At 47.1% G+C, this 23,767-nt stretch overlaps 1 protein-coding gene across 1 annotated transcript; it reads right to left on the bottom strand.

The window, feature by feature from the left end:
* Nucleotides 1–27: 27 nt before the first annotated feature.
* On the bottom strand, nucleotides 28–23,745 carry CTC1 (CST telomere replication complex component 1). The gene is made up of 23 exons (XM_049766114.1): nucleotides 23,628–23,745; nucleotides 20,328–20,413; nucleotides 16,763–16,926; nucleotides 15,451–15,688; nucleotides 14,762–14,967; nucleotides 13,744–13,885; nucleotides 13,003–13,287; nucleotides 12,783–12,911; nucleotides 11,012–11,244; nucleotides 10,713–10,890; nucleotides 10,408–10,608; nucleotides 9,594–9,720; nucleotides 8,543–8,657; nucleotides 7,902–8,217; nucleotides 7,737–7,826; nucleotides 7,322–7,506; nucleotides 5,361–5,437; nucleotides 5,106–5,280; nucleotides 4,518–4,595; nucleotides 2,338–2,482; nucleotides 2,178–2,242; nucleotides 399–564; nucleotides 28–321 (listed from the first exon to the last, which is right to left on the bottom strand). Exons 1-23 carry the CDS (start codon nucleotides 23,743–23,745, stop codon nucleotides 55–57), a joined length of 3,786 nt encoding a protein of 1,261 aa, XP_049622071.1. The 3' UTR covers nucleotides 28–54.
* Nucleotides 23,746–23,767: the final 22 nt, after the last annotated feature.

Genomic DNA, 23,767 nt, shown 5'->3' with positions numbered 1-23,767 from the left:
ATATCAAAAAATAAATAAATAGAACTTTCAGTCAGGTCATTGTTACAGCTCAGGTCAGCAGGAAGAAGCAAAAGCTCCTGCAGATCTTGGGTGTGTGGGTTCCTGGATAGAAAGGCAAGACAACTGGATCTTTGGATATACATTTGTCTGGAAGGGGCGGTCTCCACACTGGAATCGCTGTAGCCGAGGATCTTCTAATGGACTGATTTTGGAGGGTTTTCTCTCAAGTTCAAAAGTCAGCTTAATAGGGCGGAGGACGGAAATGCTGGTACAAAGCGTCCGGAGGAACTGGGTCATGGGCTCATTAGCATTTGATGAGGACTAGAAAGGAAAGCAGGACCAATCAGATTGAAACCTTTAAAACCCTCTGATATGGGATTCTGATACGGGATTCTCACCTCCAATTGGGCTCCAGGACACGTGAACTGCAAGGCCACTCTTCCTGGCCCTCGAACCAACTCTAGGAGGGAGTTCCACTCAGGAGGACACAGCCCGAGTGCTGCGGCCACATGATGATTTTTACAGGTCACCACAGCTTCAGCGGTCCCATCCTCTACTAGAAACCTGAGGAAGGGAGGACATGAAACAGATACGTTTGCTCATAGTCATCCGGCCCTTCCCAGTGCTTAAAAGGAATCATTTTTAAAAATCTTATTTTAAAATTTAATTAATTTATTTATTTTGGCTTTTTTTAAATTTTTTTTATATTTATTTTATTTTATTTTATTTATTTTATTTTATTTTTTTTGTTTTTTGGGCCACACCCGGCGGTGCTCAGGGGTTACTCCTGGCTGTCTGCTCAGAAATAGCTCCTGGCAGGCACGGGGGGGGGGGGGGGGGGGGGGGGGAGCGACGGACCATATGGGACACCAGGATTCGAACCAACCACCTTTGGTCCTGGATCGGCTGCTTGCAAGGCAAACGCCACTGTGCTCTCTCTCCGGGCCCTATTTTATTTTATTTATTTATTTATTTTTTTGATTTTTGGGCCACACCCGGTAATGCTCAGGGGTTACTCCTGGCTATGTGCTCAGAAGTTGCTCCTGGCTTGGGGGGCCATATGGGACATGGGGGGATCGAACCGTGGTCCATCCAAGGCTAGCACAGGCAAGGCAGGCACCTTACCTTTAGCGCCACCGCCCGGCCCCCTATTTTTTTTTTTTTTTATATATTTTTTTTTATTTTGGCTTTTTGGGTCATACCCTGCGGCGCTCAGGGGTTACTCCTGGCTCTACGCTCAGAAATTGCTACTGGCAGGCTCGGGGAACCATATGAAATGCCGGGATTCGAACCACTGTCCTCCTGCATGAAAGGCACTTCTATGCTATTTCTCCGGCCCCTATTTATTTCTATTTATATATATTTATTTATATTTTTACTTATGAAAATTTTCATACTGGAGTTTCTTTCATAGAATGTATACTACTACCCTTCACCATTGTGATCATCTCACCACCAATGTCCTTCCCAACTCAACCCCCAAAAGTGAGTCTTTTAGGGGTGGAGAAGTGGTGCTAGAGGTAAGGTGTCTGCCTTGCAAGTGCTAGCCAAGGAAGGACCGCGGTTCGATCTCCCGGTGTTCCATATGGTCCCCCCAAGCCAGGGGCAATTTCTGAGCACTTACCCAGGAGTAACCCCTGAGAGATAGCACAACAGTAGGGTGTTCGCCTTGCATGCGGCCCATATGGGATGATACAGATTCAATTCCTGGCATCCCATACGGTCCCCCGAGCCTGCCAGGAGTGATTTCTGAGGGCAAAGCTAGTACTGCTGGGTATGGCTCAAAAACAAAACAAAAAAAATAAAGTCTTTAGCTCATTTTTCCTATCATTCATTTCTTCAAAAGTATTTTTTTTTCATTGGGGGGGGGGTTGGGCCACACCCAGTGGTGCTTAGAGGTAGCTGATGGCTCTGAGCTCAGATATTGCTCTTGGCAGGCTCGGGGTCCATATGGGATGCCAAAGATCAAACCTGGGTCTGCCCCGTCCTCATCCCCATCCTGGGTCGGCCATGTGCAAAGCAAAGGCCCTACTGCTATGCTATCTATCACTCTGGTCCTTTCAAGAGTATTTATAAAGGGATTCTAACACATGGTGAATTATGCTAACTCAAGAGAGACAGGTCACCTAGTAAGTAATGGTAGCAGTGTCATGGACACCCACCCACCGTGGGCTCACCTGATACTAGCCTGGCTTACAGATGTCTGCGTAGAGCAAGTAGAGTCCTGACGAGTACACCTTCCCTGATAAGAAAAAAGTAGTTAAGAAAACCATCTTGGTCCCACCTCATCTTTCCAGCATCCCGTACTCAGCTCAGGCTATCCCTTCCCAACTGTACCTGAAGACAGAGGCTGGTACAATGAGCACACACCCACCGGAGCTGAAGGCTGAAAACGGAGACAATATGGCAGGAGGCAGTGGCCTGCAATGGGATCTGGTCACCCTGAAGAAGTTCAGCCAGGTAGACGTGGGGCAGGGAAGTCCTAGAGAGAAGCAGAGGAAAGAGAGAGGGGAATCAAAAAATAGCAATAGGGGGCCAGAGAGAGAGCATGGAGGTAGGGCATTTGCCTTGCATGCAGAAGGACGGTGGTTTGAATCCCGGCATCCCATATGGTTCCCAGAACCTGCCAGGAGCAATTTCTGAGCATAGAGCCAGGAGGAGCCCCTGAACGCTGCTGGGTGTGAGCCAAAACACACACACAAACAAACAAAAAATAGGGGCCGGGCGGTGGCGCTAAAGGTAAGGTGCCTGCCTTACCTGCGCTAGCCTAGGACGGACCGCGGTTCGATCCCCCGGCGTCCCATATGGTCCCCCAAGCCAGGAGCGACTTCTGAGCGCATAGCCAGGAGTAACCCCTGAGCGTCACCGGGTGTGGCCCAAAAAACCAAAAAAAAAAAAAAAAAAAAAAAACCAAACAAAAAATAGCAACAAAGCAACAAAGGCTTCATTGCTGGGAAGTTCTCAGAACTGGAGAATGCAGGCACCTTAATGGAAATGATGACCTGGATAAAAGACCACTCACAGAATAGGAAAAATTATCCACCCAATACCTATCTTCTAAGGCAGGGGTCCTCAAACTTTTTAAACAGGGGGTCAGTTCACTGTCCCTCAGACCATTGGAGGGTCTGACTATAGTAAAAACAAAACTTATGAACGAATTTTTTTTTTTTTGGTTTTGGGGCCACACCCGGCAGTGCTCAGGGGTTTACTCCTGGCTGTCTGCTCAGAAATAGCTCCTGGCAGGCATGGGGACCATATGGGACACCGGGATTCGAACCAACCACCTTTGGTCCTGGATCGGCTGCTTGCTAGGCAAAAGCCGCTGTGATATCTCTCCAGGCCCCATGAACGAATTCTTATGCACACTGCATATATCTTATTTTGCAATGAAGAAACAAAACAGATACAAATACAATATGTGGCCCGCAGGCCATAGTTTGAGGACCATTGTCCTAAGGGGTTAATGTCTAAGCTATATAAGGTACTGGTAGAGCTTAACAAGAAAAATACATCCAACCCCATCCAAAAATGGGGAGAAGAGGGGCCAGAAAGATAGCAAAGAGCATTTGCCTTGCACAAAGCTGACCCAGGATGGACCTGGGTTTGATTCCCACCATCCCATATGGTCTTCCAAGCCTGCTAGTAGCGATTTCTGAGCTCAGAGCCATGAGCAATCCCTGAATGCTGCTGGGTGTGACCCAGAAACAAAAACAAAAAAAATGAGGGAGAAAAGAATGAGCAGATATTTCTTTTTGTTTTTTTTGTTTTGTTTTTGGGCCACACCAGGTGACGCTCAGGGGTTACTCCTGGCTATGCGCTCAGAAGTCGCTCCTGGCTTGGGGGACCATATGGGATGCCGGGGGATCGAACCGCGGTCCTTCCAAGGCTAGCGCAGGTAAGGCAGGCACCTTACCTCCAGCGCCACCGCCCGGCCCCGAGCAGATATTTCTTTAAAGAAGAGATGTAGGCACATGAAAAAATGCTCCACATCATTAGTCATCAGGGAGATGCAATTCAAATAACAATGAGCTCTAATCTCACACCATAGACACTGGCACACATCGGGAAGAAACACCAAGTGCTGGTCTGGATGCAGAGAGAAAGGGACTTATTTACTGCTGGAGGGAATGCGTCTGGTTCCTGCTTGAGCTCTGGGAACCATATGTGGTGCTGGGGGTTGAACTTGGGTCAGTCAGTCGTGGGCAAGGCAAGCACCCTAGCCACTGTACTATCTCTCCAGCTTTGATATTTGCATTTTAGACATAAAAGTTGCTAATGGTCCTCAGAATACTGACAGAAGTAATTTATTTTTTTATCCTCCCCCGCTTTTTTATTTTATTTTTTTTCAGAATTAATTTCTAATGGGAGAGCCAGGAGTAACCACCTAGTATTATTAGGTATGGCCCATAAAACAAAACAAAGAAAAAGACTCTTGTAATTATGGCAAAAATTCCAGAATTAGGAACATATGTGAAATGTGAATGCAAAGCTGTGAAGCCAGAGCCTGGGACACTGACCTTATTGTGGTTTCTTGGGGAAAACTCAGGACCCTCACGTAAGTAGATGACCGAAAACGACAATAAACATTGTTCGACCTGCAAGCGGAGGAAAGACAAGGCAGAGAAGTCAGTTTGAAACTAGAGATGACACTTTCGCAGGCTTGGCAACACGCACTGAGGGATGTCATTTGGCCTGACTACCAAAACATGGGAATGGGAAGGGATGGGAAGGGAAGGGAAGGGATGGCCTGGTCTGGAGCATCTTGTTGGGGTAGAGAGCATAAATGTCAAACCAATTAGACAAATGCCAGAAAGTCAGTGCCAAGAGTTGCACCATTGCAACACAGCTATGGGTGAGCATTAAGAGGGAGAGGAGGCGGGGCCGGAGAGATAGCATGGAGGTAAGGCATTTACCATTCATGCAGAAGGTCATCGGTTCGAATCCCGGCATCCCATATGGTCCCCCGTGCATGCCAGGAGCAATTTCTGAGCACGGAGCCAGGAAAAACCCCTGAGCACTGCCGGGTGTGACCCCAAAACCACAAAAAAAAAAAAAAAAAAAAAAAAAGAGGGAGAGGAGGCAAGATCAGCTACAGAGACTATCACCTGGAAATCTTTTTCTCCAGTTTGCTGAAGTAAACTTGGGCTCCTGGGAGGAGTCCTAGTGGGGGAGGCAGGTGGGGGTCATCTATGTAGATTTTCAAATGAGGAGCAAATTTATAGTCAGCAGTCTTCAGAGCTACAGTTAGTATCACACACCTTCTGTCAGCCCCAGCACTCCCTAAAGGAAGAAAAGGGAGCCAGTGGTATCTAGAAATGGAACACGCAATTTCACCTCACCTTCTGAAGAGCTGAACTTACCAGACTTCATCTGCAGAGAGGCCGAAAGCACCCGTGACAAAATCTCCGCTGAGAAAGACACCAAAGAATCGATGAAGCTGGGGGTGGGTCAGAGAATTAGTTGAATGAAGGCATTTAAATGAGAGAATAAAGAGTCAAATTCAGAGATAACTACAGTACCAACTAGAAAATCTTCCATAATGTCCCAAAATACCTTGGGCTGTGTGAAATAAACACACTAAAACAACAGGGCTAATGGGAGAAATCAAGTTGCAGCAGATCAGCCAGAAATTTGAAGCCCAAGGGCTTATCGAGAAGCACAACAGGGATGGAGCAATAGTCCAGTGGGTAGGGCACTTGCCTTGCACACAGCTGACATGCTTGATCTCCGACATCCCATATGGTTCCCTAAGCACCACCAGGAGTGATCCCTGAGTATCCCAGTAATAACACCCTGAGTATCACCGGGTATGGCTCAAAAATAAAAAAGAAAGAAAAAAGAAAGATGGATGATAGATAGATGGGGCTGGAGCGATAGCACAACAGTAGGGCCCCCTGAGCCTACCAGGAATCATCCCTGAGCACCGCTGGATATGACCCAAAATCAAAAACAAAAACAAAAAAAAAAGAGAGAAAAAAAAAAAAAAAAAGAAACAGAGAGAAATAAGTGATATGAAAGCAAAGCACAGGGGCCGGAGAGATAGCATGGAGGTAAGGCGTTTGCCTTTCATGCAGGAGGTCATCGGTTCGAATCCCGGCGTCCCATATGGTCCCCTGTTCCTGCCAGGAGCGATTTCTGAGCCTGGAGCCAGGAGTAACCCCTGAGCACTGCTGGGTGTGACCCAAAAAAACCACAAAAAAAAAAAAAAAAAAAAAAAAAAAAAAAAAAAAAAAAGAAAGCAAAGCACAGGTCTGAAGAACAAGCTTCCATTTCTTTTTTTTTTTTTACAAAGGCTTTTTCTTTTTTTTTTTCTTTTTTTTTTTGTGGGGAGGGGTCACACCCAGCAGCGCTCAGGGGTTCCTCCTGGTTCTACACTCAGAAATCGCTCCTGGCAGGCTCGGGGGACCATATGGGATGCCGGGATTCGAACCACTGACCTTATACATGCAAGCCAATGCCTTACCTCCATGCTATCTCTCGGGCCCCAACAATGGCCTTTTGTTAAATGTGAAAATCCTTGCTCAGGATAACTTCAAAACCATAACAAACTAGGGAAACACTCAAAATACAACTTAAATCAACATTGTTCTTCTAGGAGCTACATCACTGCACATATTATAATAGAGAATAGATTATTTACCACCACTCCAACTGCAGTGTAGGAAGAAAATAACCAAATTAGAGGTCAGAGCAATAGCACAGCAGTAAGGTGTTTGCCTTGTATGTGGCCAACACAGGGACCCTGGTTTGAATCCTGGCATCCCACATGGTCCCTTGAGCCTGCCAGGAGCGACTCCTGAGTGCAGAGCCAGGAGTAACCCCTAAGCACCACTGGGTGTGACCCAAAAACCAAAAACCAAAAAGAAAAAAAGGGGGGGGGCTGGAGTGGTAGTGCAGAGGTAGGGAGTTTGTCTTACATGTGGCTGACCTAGGACGGACTATGGTTCCATCCCCTTGCATCCAATATGGTCCCCCGAGCCAGGAGCAATTTCTGAGTGCATAGCCAGGAGTAAACCCCTGAATGTCACCGGGTGTGGCCCAAAAACCAAAAACTGGAAGGAAAAAAAAAAAGAAAGGAAAAGAATCGGGGCCGGCGTGGTGGCGCTAGAGGTAAGGTGTCTACCTTGCCAGCGCTAGCCTAGGACGAACCGAGGTTCGATCCCTCGGTGTCCCATATGGTCCCCCAAGCCAAGAGCGACTTGTGAGTGCATAGCCAGGGGTAACCCCTGAGCATTACCGGGTGTGGCCCAAACACCAAAAAAAAAGAAAAGAAAAGAAAAGAAAAGAACCAAACTAGCTGGTAAATCTGGCAGATACTTACTTGTCACTGAGCAGATCGGGCACAGAGGTTTCAGCCCTGTGGACACTCAGGACACTGGGGATGTCCCGAGAGCTCTCAAGTTCTAGCGTCCAATTATCCTGGACAGTGAGGCAGGACTCACAGCCAGCCATCTGCAGCAGGTGTGATTTGCAGGATGAACCACATTCCTCAAACACCCGTGCTGTCTGCCAGGAATGGAAAGATGATTGATGCAGAGTGTATCTTGGTGTAGAAGGAGGTTCATAAAATTCTAAGACCTATTGGCTTGACTTCTGGAACGTACTGAAGGAAACAGGCCTTCTCTATGACCTGTTCGTCCAGGAAACCTACAGCCACGAGACAGAGGCATTCCTTCTCTAGGCCTGAACCCCCAAAACATCTTTCTAAAAAGGACATGATCACGCAGAGCACTTACGGGAGGGCCAGGAGTTACAAGTCGGTACACTTGACCTGGATGCAAGAACTCAAACCAGCGGACAGAGGAGCCAGGGAAGAGGAGGCTGATCTGTAAGGAAGGGAGACAGGGCTCTAGAATACCAAATAGAAGCGCAGGCCCACAGTCCCGTGCAGCCCAATTTACCTTCTGATCTGTGTCCTCATCTCCCGTGTGCTCAGGTGGATCCCATTCAGTTCCCACCTTCTTCTGGGTGTATCCCAGCCAGCGCCCCAAAACACAGAAACTGAGAGAGGGCTTGGGCAAATTTGGATGGGCTCCCGTGGGAACACAGATATTCCTCTTCATTAGTGCATCCTTGTCGGTCAGCAAGAACAACCGACTCTGGGCTATGAGGAGCGTGGGCTCTGTTTGCGAAGGTGTTGAGGAGGAAGTTGAGTGATGGTGAAGTCTAGGCACAGGCAGGATCAGGGCATTAGCCAGAAAGAACTGAACATAGACTCTGTTGGGAAAAACCAGGAATAAAAGTGAGTGACTTGGGGTTTGGATGTTGTGGACTTCAGCTTTTGACCAGCTACACCAAGCTCTGCCTCTGCCTCTCAGAGATTCAAAACAGCCACTTGACCCAACGAGTCACTGGTGGACCAAAGAGGTAGCATAGCAGGTAAGATGCTTGCCTTCCTTGCATGAGGCCAACTCATGTTAGCTCCTCAGCATCCCAAATGGTCCCCCAAGCCCACCAGGAGTGATTTCTGAGTGCAGAGCCAAGAGCAAAGCCTGAGCACCACCACCAAGTGTGACTCCAAAACAGAAATAAACCAAGTCACCTGGCCTGCTGTTTCTGAATGTAGCCTGTCATGCTTAGCTCTTTCCAGGAGGGGAAGTTGCTTCTGACAGTCCTCTCCACAATCAACTGGAACTTCTCTACTCTGACCAGGGAGCCTAGAGGGAGAAAGTTTTCTTTCTGGACAATGAGCTGTGGGGGTGAAGAAGACTATTCTACAGGTGTCACTGTCTGCCTAAGCCAAAGCTTCTCCCCTAACACCGTATGAAAGCCCATATCTGACCACAGCCCCCTCTTGGAGAATGATGATACCTCTAAGAGAAAAATCATTCCAGGGGCCAGAGTGATAGATTGCCAGTCTGGGTCCTGGAGTCCTGAAAGGAGTGATCCCTAAGCCCTGAGAGTAGCTGGTGTGACCCAGAAACCATTTCACCCGCATGCTCAATCCCTCCCCAACCTCCTTCATTCTCTTTTCTTACATATCACAAAACACCTGTCCCTAAGAGTGAAAAAACTTTCCTTGCCTGGGTCTTTCTAAGTCCAAATAAGACAACTATTCTTCCAACTTAAGAACATAAAAAACAGAACTGGAGAGAATATAGGAGTGAAGGTACTTTGCCAGTAACCACCAACCCTGCCTTGGACCACATGTGGTTTCCTGAATGCTGCCAGGGTCACTCCTGAACAGGGAGCCAGGAATAGCCCTTGAACAACATGGGTGTGACCCCAAATGCCTCTCTCCTAAGGTAGGAAACAGGACCAGAGAGATAGCTCAATGGATTGCATACACATTGGAGAAACAGGTTCAATTCTCTGTACCTATTGTCTCCAAGTACCCCTGCCCACTCTTGCACACTGCCAAGTATTGCCTCTGACTCCTCTGCAAAACAAAACATGCCTGTTGGGAGTTAACTTATTGGAACTATGGTGAGAGAGAAGTATTTTTATTGGAGTTCTGGGTGGAGAATTCTTGCTTCTTTCTACAAAAACATGTTACTTCAACATCCCTAGAAAATCCCAGCAGGTACCGCCTGCACCCTGTTCTGAGAACTTCTGCCCTCCTCCTACCGTCCCTCCATGTTTAAATTCCAAACCTATGAGCTGGGGATCACAGAGTGGTTGAGAGTTCTTGGCCAGGATCAGACAGGGCAGAGAACTGCTTTGGTCCCGAAGTTGCAGGCTCCCTGTACGAGATGAAGCCACCAGAACTCCAAGTAAAACCTGTAGAGAGATGAAGACTGAAGAATCAAGTGTTTATCGAGCAAATATGAAGCAGCTACAGTGTGCCAGATTCTGTGTTAAGGGTTCGCTATAAAATGAACAAAAAAAAGACATGGTCTCTACATCAAAGGCCAATCTGGCTTTATACTCTAGCACCAAATATAGTCCTGCCAGGTGTGATTCCTGACCAGGGAGCCAGGAGTAAGCCCTGAGCACAGCCGGATGTGGCCCAAAACAACAAAATAACCAAAAAAAGTTAAGAAGTGACTAAGGCTGTAGATAGTCAAGTAGGGAAGGCACTTGCCGTGCTCACACATGGCAGACCTGGTTTATATTCTGGCACCATACCTGGTTCCCCAAGCCCCACCAGGAGGATCCTGAGGGCAGAGCCAGGAGTAAGCCCCTTACCCTTGCTAGATGTGACTCAAGGGGGCCGGAGCAGTGGCACAGTTGTTAGGGCATTTGCCTTGCATGCGCTAACCTAGGACGGACCATGGTTCGATCCCCAGTGTCCCATATGATCCCCCAAGCCAGAGATGATTTCTGAGCACGTAGCCAGGAGTAACCCCTGAGCGTCACCAGGTGTGGCCCAAAAACAAAAACAAAAAAACCAGATGTGACTCAAAAAACAACAAAAGTGACTACAATAGAGGCAGTAAGGTTAATTCTAAATGGAAGCCCACCTACCGGTCTTGGGTGGAAGGCAGAGGGCAGCAGAGAGAGCCAGGACCAGGACAGGTGCTGATTGAGTTCCTGACTGGTCAGATGAGAAGCCTCTGGGAAGTGCAGAAGGGTCTTGGGGTCGAAGGAGTCCCAAGCCCTGTGCTGCCCCTTCTCATTCACAGAGGCCAGAGTAGGGAATGAGCAGGGAGTCTGCAGCGGGGTGTACTGTGAGGGAGAAAAGAGAGAGAGATGGATAGATGAAACTGTGTGTCCCAGCTGTCTGCCATTTCATCTGCCCTGCTGCCCACCCTGTCTGCACAGCCTAATACCTTTTGGAGTAGACAACGATGAGGCTCTTCAAGGATTTCGTTGTGCGGTTTCCAACTGGGGCTGCAGAGAGGTGCTAGAACATCCAGACTAGGAGCTAATAGCTGTAGCCCCAGGCTGGGGTTCCCGGGAGAGGAAGACTGCAGGAACTGCCTGTATCTCAGCACATGGGGACAAAACCTGGCCAGGGAAAGAGGCTGAGTCACTTCCCACCAAGAACCTTGCTCTAACAAGATCCTGCTTTCCTTACAGAGTGAGTGTTGATTCCCACCATGCCACCACCCCACCCTGGACTTCTCACTTGCAAGTCAGCTCCTTGAGAGCCGTGACAGCCCACAGGTAGAGGGGAAGTCCTAACTGCCGTTCCCACAACAGCTGTTTATACAGAGAAGACCCATAGGCTTGGTAGGAAGACTGAATCTCTGGCTTTCGATGGGAGAAGCCCCGCAGAAGAATGGCACCACGAAGGCAGGAGGCTAGCACGGGCCCTGTTGTCCCTCCACCTAGAGATTGCAGGAGATGAACATCCTGGAGCTGGGGAAAGCAGCAAAAAGGAAAAAGCAGAGGTGAGGTCCCAATTAAGTGGCCAGGCAGTGTTTACTACAGTCACCCCTTTCTAAGTTCCAGGAGAAACACAGGTTTTCCTGAACAGGTTGATTTCCTCTATAGCCTCTTCTAGGTTTTGCTTTCCTACAGCTTTCTCCTCCTGTGGGAAGGCTTTATAAACTACCATGTGCTCCACTATGTCTCTCTGGGCTAGAAGGTGTTCTGGTCTCAACCCCACATCCCAGTGCCTTGGGTCTTCCTTCATGACATCAGCTCATTGCAGGATTTTCGTTTGTTTGGGGGCCACACTTGGCTGTACCCAGGGTTTACTCCTGGTTCTTGCTCAGGGATCACTCCTGGTGATGCTCAGGGCAACATATGTGGTACTAGAGAATCGAACCTAGCTTGGTCACATGCAAGGAAAATGCCCTACCTACTGTTTTAGCTCCAACCCACTAAATTGTTCTTTTTTTTTTTTTTTTTTGGTTTTTGGGCCACACCCGGTGGTGCTCAGGGGTTACTCCTGGCTATCTGCTCAGAAATAGCTCCTGGCAGGCACGGGGGACCATATGGGACACCGAGATTCGAACCAACCACCTTTGGTACTGGATCGGCTGCTTGCAAGGCAAACGCCGCTATGCTATCTCTCCGGGCCCTTCAAATTGTTCTTAATAAACAGCATTCACACGCCTTGTACACGCAAGGTCCTTGTTCAGTCTCAGCAAGATGCTTTATATATTGTTACTGTTGAGTTTCCTAACCTGTCCTTATCTCAAAAACAAAACCAGTTCATAAAAGAGGCTAGGGGCATTCTCTCTGCATTGCAGTTTGCAATTTTTTTTTTTTTTTTACAGTTTGCAATTTTTGCTCTTTCCTCTCCCTCCATTTTTTCTAAATAAGACTACCTACAGGAACCGGAGAGATAGCAAAGCAGTAGGACTTTTGCCTTGCACGCAGCTGACCCAGGATGAACAGTGGTTCGAATCCCGGCAACCCATATGGTCCCCTGAGCCAGCCAGGAGCTATTTCTGACCATAAAGCCAGGAGTAACCCCTGAGCACAGCTGGGTGTTACCCCAAAATAAAAATAAAATAAAAAGACTACAGTATTTTTTCATTGAGAAGAACCCTGCATTCTCTAGTGTATTTATCATTCTTTCCCTTTATTTCCCAAATAAACTGGAGGCTGGAGTGATAGTCCAGTGGGTAGAGCACTTGCCTTGCACAGCAGACCTGGGTTCAATTCCAGACATCACATCTAGCCCCTGCTCAATGCCAGGAGTGATCCCTGAGCACAGACCCAGAAGTAATCCCTGAGCACTGCTAGGAGTGGAGACAGGGAGAAGCCCTCATCTAGTACTGCTCAAGACTGACGCCTTGTTCTGTGCTTGGGGACCATCACTTATTGCTTGGGCTCAGAAGCCTGAGCCTATGTTATCCAGGTGCTAGGCAAAGGCTCTATTCTCTGCGCTATTGCTCCCGCCCAGAGAGGATTTTCCTTTGTTACCAACCCTATCCCTCACTTACCTCCAAAGAAACTCCTGGTCGCAACACCCGCCTGAGACGATGGGATTGCTGATAGGCAAGACAGAGCTTCAGCTGCCCATCCAGTTCATAGAGCCCAGCAGGTTCATACAACACATCTGTAACTATGCCCTGAAAAAGACCAAAAGTCCTGTTGATTCTAGTTCCTTACCCTTTGAAGACCCAGTCACCATTGAACACTCAGATCTTCCCATAGGCTCACCTGGTAGGATAAGAGTCTGGATTCCCGGCTAAGATCTTTTGGCTCCTTACAGTCTTGGGAGGTTTTGAGCGCAGGAAGTGACTCAGTGTCAGCTTCCAAGAGGGGTTCCTCCAGCTCCAGGTCCAACTTCTTGACACACTCCACTTTAAGTGGCAACAGATCAGAAGAAGTACTGGTCGTCCAAACGCGATGACGGAAACCATGAATCTTGGATACCCGCAGCTCTGTCAGTACATAGGACCTCCCAGGCCAAAGGGCTTTGTGCCACACCAGTTGGGCAGGGACCTGTCTTATGCAGAGGCAGGCAACATGGTATGAGACACTTTCTAACATGTACCCTTCCTCCCAAAGGACTCTTTTCATCTTGATTGACTATCAAAGGTTGTTCTGCATGACTCTTGCTTTTCCTATTTATCTTCCCTGTTTAACAATCAAATTTGGGGGGGTGGGCCACCCCCGATAAAGCTCACATGTTACTTCTGACTATGCGCTCAGAAATTGCTCCTGGGGGCCGGAGAGATAGCACAGTGGAAGGGCATTTGCCTTGCACGCAGCCAATCCAGGACCGATGGTGATTCGAATCCCGGCATCCCATATGGTACCTGTGCCTGCCAGGAGTGATTTCTGAGCACAGAGCCAGGAGTAACCCCTGAGTGCTACCGGGTGTAATCCAAAAACAAACAAACAAAAGAGTTCTCATATCCTTTCACTCTCCACACTCCTAAAGTGAACTAATCCCACCTGCACAATGATGGAGACACGGCTACCAGTTGAGGCTGATCCGAGAGACAGGACAAAGTAAGTTTTCTTTTGACTTCTCACAATTGCACTCAATCGAACCAGTGTCCCAGCCAAGTTTCTCTGTTCAACTTGAAGCTTGCTTCTACAGAAGGAAGAAAAACTTTTTAATTTATTTAGTTTCCTTCTACAAGTATTTTTTTTTTTTTTTTTTGGTTTTTGGGCCACACCCGGCAGTGCTCAGGGGTTATTCCTGGCTGTCTGCTCAGAAATACCTCCTGGCAGGCACGGGGGACCCTATGGGACACCGGGATTCGAACCAACCACCTTTGGTCCTGGATCGGCTGCTTGCAAGGCAAACACCGCTGTGCTATCTCTCCGGGCCCCTACTTCTACAAGTATTTTATTTTTCCATCATAAAGAGCAATCTAGTGGGCCAGAGTGATAGTACAGCGGTAGGGCATTTGCCTTGCATGCAGACAACCCTGGATGAACCTGAGTTCGATCCCTGGGCATCCCATATGGTCCCCCAAGCCTGCCAGGGGCAATTTCTGAGTGCAGAACCAGGAGTAACCCCTGAGCATGGTCAGGTATGGCCCCACCCCCAAAAAAATCTTCCACCAAACCCTATTTGTTGGATTTCTATGAAGATTCCTGTAAAGACTTCTGCTCTGCACAGGGGATCAGTAAACCTGTGACTCTCACATACAAAGCCTATATATTTACCCTGCCCCAAGACTTTTGTTTTAGTATTTAGTATTTATTCCATATATATTTCATCTACATTATTTTCTTTTCTTTTTTTTTTTTGTTTTTTGGTTTTTGGATCACACCTGGCAGCTCTCAGGGGTTATTCCTGGCTCTACACTCAGAAATCACTCTTGGCAGGCTCAGGGGACCATATGGGATGCTGGGATTCGAACCACCATCCTTCTGCATGCAAGGCAAATGCCTTACCTCCAAGCTATCTCTCTGGCCCCCCAACTGCTCATTCTGACCTAAAGAAAAGAATTACCTCTGCCTGAGTAAGCGGGAAGCTGTCTCTGGGTAGAGAACAGGGAGCGGGGTAAGAATGTCAGGACTGACGGGCAAGGGAAATACTGGGACGGGGGCACTCCAGAGCTCCAAGTGCCCTTCCCCGGAGAAATTCCACTTGGCAGGAGGCAGGTAACTCCAGCTGGGAAACACGCAGAGATGACCCAACCAAGAGAGATCCAAATCTATGAGCTTCAAAAAAATAAAGAATGAAAGTTAATTAGGATCCTAGCATTCTATCAACCTCCCTCTACCCTTTCCTCCCAGGAACTTAGTTGCTTGTATCTCAGATTCCACTCTTTTTGTTATTTTGTTCTTGGGCCATACCCAGCAGTTTTCAGGAGTTATTTTTGACACTTTGGAGACCCAGTGTGGTGCTGGGAATTGTAATCAAGGTTGGTGAGATGCAGGCAAGCACTTTAACCTATCCAGCCCTTCTGATACCATTCTTTTTTTTTTTGGGGGGGGTCACAGCTGGTGGCACTCAGGGGTTCCTCCTGGCCCTACGCTCAGAAATCGCTCCTGGCTTCTTGGGGGACCATATGGGATGCTGGGATTCGAACCACCGTCCTTCTGCATGCAAGGTAAACACCTTACCTCCATGCTATCTGTCCGGCCACTCAGATACCATTCTTGTTAGGGTCTAAATCACTAGACCTCCCCATTCCTACTCACCTCACAGCCCAGGAAACCGGTGTTATCTCTCACATAGAGGCTCCCATTCCTGCTCTCCTGCTCTAAGTCTCCTGAGAAATCTGTCAACTTTCCTAAAAGTAACAGTCGTTCCCGGGGCAGGGCAGCCCTGCTCGGTCCAGACTGTTGAGCCCAAGTTTGGTAAGCACGACTGCTCCAGGTCAGATGACTGCAGCATGGAAGGCGCTGGTAGGTCTTGAGGTCCTGAACTGAGACAAAGCTGCAGAGTGAAAGGGACAGAAGCCCCTTAAAGCTATATCCAAAGTTAGATTCCCTCAATCCTGAAAAAAATCCCCCAAGATTCAAAGAAAATGACAATGATGGATATACATCAAGAATTTATATTCTCTTGGGCCCGGAGAGAGAGCACAGCAGCGTTTGCCTTGCAAGCAGCCGATGCAGGACCAAAGGTGGTTGGTTCGAATCCCGGTGTCCCATAGGGTCCCCCGTGCCTGCTAGGAGCTATTTCTGAGCAGACAGCCAGGAGGAACCCCTGAGCACCGCCGGGTGTGGCCCAAAAACAAACAAACAAACAAACAAAAATTATATTCTCTGGGGCCTGAGTGTTAGCACAGCAGTAGGGCATTTGCCTTGCACACGGCCAACCCTGGACAGACACAGGTTTGATTCTCAGTATTCCATATGGTCCCCCGAGCCTACAGGGGTGATTTCTGAGTGCAGAGCTAAGAGTAACCACTGAGCAATGCTGGGTAGGACTCAAAAACAAAACAAACATTTCAAATACCCTTAAACACAACTGTATTCAGTGAAGTCTTACTTGTTTCTTAGTTTGCTGAATACCAAATAAATGTAATACTAGTCTCTCTCCACCCTGAGTCTTTCCAAATTTTCTATCTCCTCTCTTTTCCTTTTCTTTTCTCTAAACTTGATTTAAATAATTTAAGAAATTTATAGGGGGGGGAGGGAGGAAACCATGGTGAAGAATAGGGAAAAGTGGCAGAAGATTATGTGTATCCTCTCCCCTTAGCAAGTTTTCTTCACTCTTCAGGCTCCCCCCTCTTTTTGTTTTTGTTTTTGTTTTTTTTTGGGTCACACCCGGCGGTGCTCAGGGGTTACTCCTGGCTGTCTGCTCAGAAATAGCTCCTGGCAGGCACGGGGGACCATATGGGACACCGGGATTCGAACCAACCACCTTTGGTCCTGGATCAGCTGCTTGCAGGGCAAACGCCGCTGTGCTATCTCTCCGGGCTCCCCACCTCTTTCTTTTAATCTGCACAATCCTTGCCTTTAAATCCCATATTTAACCTCCCTCCTGAACCCCAAAGCTCTTTACCTGTAGCTGAGAGGCAGTGTCAAGCCCTGGCTCCTTCCCTGAGTCATCCAGAGAGTCTTCACACATTCAATTACTGACTGATTCAGCTGGACATTAGGCTCCTCATCAGCTGGACATAGGGACTTTTGGATGAAGGCCTGGGCAGACTCAAGCCAGGCTTGCTCCTAAGGAAGATGAATTTAGTAAAATATCTTCATGATCAGGGCCAGAAAAATAGTCATACGTGCTGAAGAGCTGGATTATATCCCTGAGCCCTGCCAGGAGAGATCCTGGACCAAAGTCAGGAATAAGCCCTGACCCCAAAACAAAGCTATCTTTGTAACAATTTCTCCCACTGAGGAAATTTGAAGAATAAAGGAATAGGTAAAAAGTCAAGAAAGGGGCCGGAGAGATAGCATGGAGGTAAGGCGTTTGCCTTTCATGCAGGAGGTCATCGGTTCGAATCCCGGCATCCCATATGGTCCCCCGTGCCTGCCAGGAGCAATTTCTGAGCCTGGAGCCAGGAATAACCCCTGAGCACTGCCGGGTGTGACCCAAAAACCACAAAAAAAAAAAAAAAAAGTCAAGAAAGGCATGCAGTGATAGGGGGCATGTCATGCAAGCTTGAGACTGTGTTACCCCCACATCAAATTAAATCTACGGTGGCACAAGTATGTATGTACTTTCTCTGTGTCAAGCCCAGACTACAAAATGGACAACAGCCACACAGTGAAGGAAAGAAAGAAAAGAAAAAAAATCAAGAGGAATTGCCAGTGAAGAAACCCTAGAAATCTTTTTCCAGCAATTCAACTGCTTTAGTTAGCCTGCTATCTAGCGCTGGTCTTGCTATTCTCTTACAAACCTAAAAGTGCTCAACTGGAATTAATAGTTGTATTTTTCTGTGAACCTTTCTCTGAATAGCTCAGACAGAAAACAGATCTTTCTTGGTATTCACACAGCACAAGATTTTTTTTTTTGGGGGGGGGGGGTTTGGGTCACATCCAGCAGCACTCAGGGGTTACTCCTGCCTCTACACTCAGTAATCACTCCTGGCAGGCTCAGGGGACCATATGGGATGCCGGGATTCAAACCACCGTCCTTCTGCATGCAAGACAAATGCCCTACCTCCATGCTATCTCTCCGGCCCACAGCGCAAAATTTTCAGAGTGAGCTATGAACACCTAGTTCAATAATCTCCCATTTTATGTATGCATTGTGGGAGGGGGAGTCTATACCAGAGTCTACAAACAGAAAAACAAAGATAATTTTGACAATCAAGGTTAAAGGAGGCTGGAGTGATAGCAAAGCAGGTAAGGTGTTTGCCTTGCACATAGCCAGCCCAGGTTCAATCCCTGGCATCCTGCCTGGTCTCCTAAGCCAGCCAGGACTAACCCCTGAGTGTCACTGGGTGTGACCCAAGCCTACTCCCCCCAAAAAAATCAGGGTTTGAGAGAGATTACAGAGGCTATGGTGCTTGCCTTGCCAATACCAGTTTACTCCTTTTAATCCCCACTGAGATTAAATCCCCACTGGGTCCCCAGTGCAGCTTGCCTTGATCAAACCCCTATCAGAAAACAAACAAAAAAACAAAAATCATGTTGGAAAACATTTTAAATTACTCATTGGAAATTGGACATAAAGAAACCAGAGAGGGCCTGGAGAGATAGCACAGCGGCGTTTGCCTTGCAAGCAGCCGATCCAGGACCAAAGGTGGTTGGTTCGAATCCCGGTGTCCCATAGGGTCCCCCGTGCCTGCCAGGAGCTATTTCTGAGCAGCCAGGAGTAACCCCTGAGCATCACCGGGTGTGGCCCAAAAACAAAAAAAAAAAAAACAAAAAAAGAAACCAGAGAGATGGTACAAGGGATAAGGTGTTTGCCTTGCATGTAGCAGATTGTGGTTCAAATCCCTGGTACCATATATGGTCCTCACCAATGCCAATAGTGACACCTTGGATTCCCCCCCCCCCACCCTTTTCTCTTAAATTGCCTTCAACTCTGTGACTTGGACATCGATCACCCTGGTTGGGATCACATGACCAGATCATTTCTGGTTGCTCCTCTGCTCAAATCCTTCCACAGGTTCCAAAATTCTAGGGGGTCAAAATGGCTGCTGACACAACCTGCTTGCAGGGAAGGACTCTCTGCATCTAATGTTGAGGTGAAGCTAGAGGATGCTCCACATCATCCTGACATCGATGAAACAGAAACTGGACACCAACACAGCTAATGTGTGAAAAAATTTCACCGGGACCACAGAGAATATATGACTCAGGGGTTGGCCAACCTAGTATGCCTGGAACCCAGAGTCAGACTTATGCCAGAAAACATCAGGGATAAAGTCTCCTTGTATTTAGGCCAATTTTTTTCCTCCATTTTCCCATATTTTGCTGGGCCTATGCAAACAACAACTGCCACGTTCACACTGTTATTACTGTTTTTTTTTTTTTAACTCTTATCCTTAAAAAAAAAAAAAAAAAAAAAAAAAAAAAAGAGGGGCCGGGCGGTGGCGCTAAAGGTAAGGTGCCTGCCTTGACTGCGCTAGCCTTGGACAGACCGCGGTTCGATCCCCCGGCGTCCCATATGGTCCCCCAAGCCAGGAGCAACTTCTGAGCGCATAGCCAGAAGTAACCCCTGAGCGTCACAGGGTGTGGCCCAAAAACCAAAAAAAAAAAAAAAAAAAAAAGAGCTGGAGAGATCGATAGCATGGAGGTAGGGCATTTGCTTTGCCTGCAGAAGGACGGTGGTTTGAATCCCAGCATCCCAAATGGTCCCATGACACTGCCAGGAGTGATTTCTGAGCATAGAGCCAGGAGGAACCCCTGAGCGCTGCTGGGTGTGGCCCCCCAAAAAAGGAAAAGCTACTAAACTTTCTGTGGATGCTTTAATAAAGAGTTCATTGGCGATTCAATAATCAGTTTTCAAAAATATACTCGCTACTGAGCTTTTCCTTCTTTCCCTTCTCTTCCATCTCTTTAGCTTTTCTTTCTATTTTCAATGTTTTTTTTTTGTTTTTGTTTTTTAAATCATGTTGCTTTTGGTCTTCCTAAAACCTTTTTAAAAACCTAAGACCTTTTTAGGTCTTCCTAAAACTCTATTAATGATCAGTTCTGTCCACTTGGTGATGCATTTTCTTTAAATAAAATAAAAAAAAATATATATATATAAAAGCTGCAGAGCTGGGACCACCAAGCAGCCACCCCAAAACTTAGGTCTGGCCCTCAGGAAAAGGAAAAGGATCGTGCCTCCACCTTGAAAAACCTTTCAGACCTTTTTTGTTTTGCCTTTTTCCTCACTAATTCTAGCTTTTCTTTCTTTTTCTCTTTTCTTTTTCTTTCTCTTTTCTTTCTTTCTTTTTCTCTCTCTCTTTTCTTTCTTTTTCTTTGCTTTTTTTTCTCTTCACAGAACTGGTTCCTGCTGCTGCCTCAGGAGAGAATCTTGCCTCAGGTTTCCTCAGGGGAGGCCTGCACACCCCAAGAAGAAAGCTTTCAGGGGTTCCTAAATGCAAGGTGAAGGCTGCAGGGGGGAGAAGGAAGCAAGACAAGCCCCAGGCAGGAGGAGAAAAAGGGAAAAAACCTCTTGCACTCACAGAGCCAAGAGCTGGTGGCAGGCCTGCGGCCATGGCTCGCCTCAGGCAGAGAAAGGCGCGCTCTGAGGAGAACTTCCGGTTGGGGCCTACTTCCGGTCGAGGCCACGCCCATCCGGACAACAACACCGTTTAAGCCCCCGCCCACAAGGTCGATTAGAGCACGCCCCCCAATGGTTGGGCCACGCCCCATTCGGCATCGGCCACTGCCCCTGAGGACTGGGTCTGTCCTCAAGTGCAGAGGAAACCGCCTCAGACTTGGTGATGCTTATGGCGGTCTGTGCTTGTCCCTAGGGAGATAGCTTGGAGGTAGGAGGACGTTTGCCTTGCATGAGAAGGACAAGTAAAATGCATGAGAGAGAGAGAGAGAGAGAGAGACAGAGAGAGAGAGAGACAGAGAGAGAGAGAGAGAGAGACAGAGAGAGACAGAGAGAGAGACAGAGAGACAGAGAGAGAGAAGTAAAATGCATGACAGAGAGAGACAAAGACAGAGAGACAGAGAGAAGTAAAATACATGAGAGACAAAGACAGAGAGACAAGACACAGGGACAGAGTGAAGTAAAATGCATGAAAGAGAGACAAGACAGAGTGAAGTAAAATGGATGAGAGAGAGAGAGAGAGACAAAGACAGAGACAGAGAGAAGTAAAATACATGAGAGACAAAGACAGAGAGACAAGACAGACAGAGTAAAGTAAAATGCATGAAAGAGAGACAAGGCAGAGTGAAGTAAAATGGATGAGAGAGAGAGAGAGAGACAAAGACAGAGACAGAAAGAAGTAAAATACTGAGAGACAAGACAGAGAGGCAGAGTGAAGTAAAATGCATGAAAGAGAGACAAGACAGAGTGAAGTAAAATGGATGAGAGTGAGAGAGACACACAGAGAGAGAGAGAAAGAGAGAGAGAGAGAGAGAGACAGAGAGAGACAGAGAGAGAAAGACAGAGAGACAGAGTGAAGTAAAATGCATGCCCCAGAGGCAAGTGAGGGAAAATGGATGAGAGTGAGAGAGATACACAGAGAGAGAGAGAGAGAGAGAGAGAGAGAGAGAGAGAGAGAGAGAGAGAGAGACAGAGAGAGACAGAGAGAGACAGAGAGAGAAAGACAGAGAGACAGAGTGAAGTAAAATGCATGCCCCAGAGGCAAGTGAGGGAGAATAAGTGGGAGGGAAGAGAGCATCAGGGAGGATGAGAGGGAAACTGTTGACTTTGGTGGCAGGAAATGCTCACTGCTGAAGGTTATACATTGCATAACTAACTCAATCATGAACAACTTTATCTGTAAAAAAACCCCCAAAAAACAAAAGCCTTGTAACCATGGTGTTTAATTTAAATTAAATTTATATGAGATTGAACCCCAGTTGGGCACGTGAAAGGCAAATGCCCTACTTGCTGTGCTGTCCTTCAGGCCCAACAAATGATTGTTTTGAGTCACAAAATCTTAAGCCACAAATCCTAGCAAGGAGTGACAGCTTCCCACCTGTCAATGGGGCTCTTGTGAGGATCAAATAACATGGGAAGGGCCTTCATGAGTCAGTTCCCATCAATGTTTTTCATCTTATGATTTTTTTTTTCAGATCAAAGCATTTTTATTGGGGGGCTTGGGGGGATGGTCAGGTCCTCTGCGAGATAGAATCTCCAGGCCCTACGTTTGCAGAAAGAAAAGCCATCTTATGTTTTTTTTTTTGTTTTGTTTTGTTTTTTGGGCCACACCCGGCGGTGCTCAGGGGTTACTCCTGGCTGTCTGCTCAGAAATGGCTCCTGGCAGGCACAGGGGACCATATGGGACACCGGGATTCGAACCAACCACCTTAGGTCCTGGATCGGCTGCTTGCAAGGCAAACGCTGCTGTGCTATCTCTCCGGGCCCCATCTTAAGATTTTTTTTTTTTTTTTTTTTTTTTTTTTTTTTTTTTTTGGTTTTTGGGCCACACCCGTTTGACGCTCAGGGGTTACTCCTGGCTATGTGCTCAGAAATCGCCCCTGGCTTGGGTGGACCATATGGGACGCCGGGGGATCGAACCGAGGTCCTTCCTTGGCTAGCGCTTGCAAGGCAGACACCTTACCTCCAGCGCCACCTACCCGGCCCCATCTTAAGATTTTTTTAACTAGCAAAATTATATAGATAATTTATATTTTTCTTTTGTTTTTATTTTTAATTTAATAATTCAGTTTATTTAAATATATTATTAAAATGAATACTAATTCTATTTTTTTTTGTTTTTTTGTTTTTTTTTTTTTTGGGCCACACCCGGTGACGCTCAGGGGTTACTCCTGGCTATGCGCTCAGAAGTCGCTCCTGGCTTGGGGGACCATATGGGATGCCGGGGGATCGAACCGCGGTCCTTCCAAGGCTAGTGCAGGTAAGGCAGGCACCTTACCTCCAGCGCCACCGCCCGGCCCCAAAGAGATCTCTACTTTGCATCTTTTTGTTTGTTTGTTTGTTTGTTTTTTGGGCCACACCTGGCATTGCTCAGGGGTTACTCCTGGCTGTCTGCTCAGAAATAGCTCCTGGCAGGCATGGGGGACCATATGGGACACCGGGATTCGAACCAACCACCTTAGGTCCTGGATTGGCTACTTGCAAGGCAAATGCCGCTGTGCTATCTCTCCGGGCCCACTAATTCTATTTTTAGACCCAACTTCTCTTTCTTTTACTTTCTTTTATTTTTTTATCTTTATTTAAACACCTTGACTCCAAACATGACTGTAGTTGGGTTTTAATCACAAAAAGAATACCCCCCCTTCACCAGTTCACCCCATATTCTCCCACCCACACCCCCTGCCTGCATTCTCCTTCTTTCACTCATTAACATTATCATGGCAGTTGTTAGTGTTCTAACTGCACTTATATAAAATAATTTATATATGCGTACAAAGATAGATGTGTCAACATAAATTTGTATGAATAAATGCATGATGCATTTATTATATATTTATATAAATGCATGAGGATGCAATATTTTTATTTTTTATTCATACAAATAAATATATTATTTATATGCATAAACATGTTTATTTATATAAATAAATATATTATTTATATGCATAAAATATTATTTATATAAATAAACATATTTATATAAATAGAAAACATCTAGATGCTTCCAGTGGACAAATATTTTTGTTTCTTTTGTTTTGAGCCACACCCAGCAATGGTCAGGGGATTGATTCCTCCTGGCTCTGTGCTCAGAAATCACTCCTGCCAGGTTTGGGATGCCGGGGATCGAACCAGGTTCCATCCGGGATCAGCCGCATGCAAGGTCAACGCCCTACCGCAGTGCTAACACTCCAGCCCCGCCCGGCACATCTAGACCGAAGGTTGCCAGGAGTGGGCGGGGCCCCACTCTGCGCATGCGCCAGGCGCTCGCTCTGCGCATGCGCAAAAGCGGCGCGCGATGATGACGTGTAGCAGCGCGCCGCCATTTTGGGCCCCAGGAAGGCGGGA

Source organism: Suncus etruscus, chromosome 20 (genome assembly GCF_024139225.1).
Source record: "Suncus etruscus isolate mSunEtr1 chromosome 20, mSunEtr1.pri.cur, whole genome shotgun sequence".
In the NCBI taxonomy this organism is placed as follows: domain Eukaryota; kingdom Metazoa; phylum Chordata; class Mammalia; order Eulipotyphla; family Soricidae; genus Suncus; species Suncus etruscus.
Note: the sequence above shows the minus strand (reverse complement) of the source record. Positions and strands in the feature narration are given on the sequence as shown.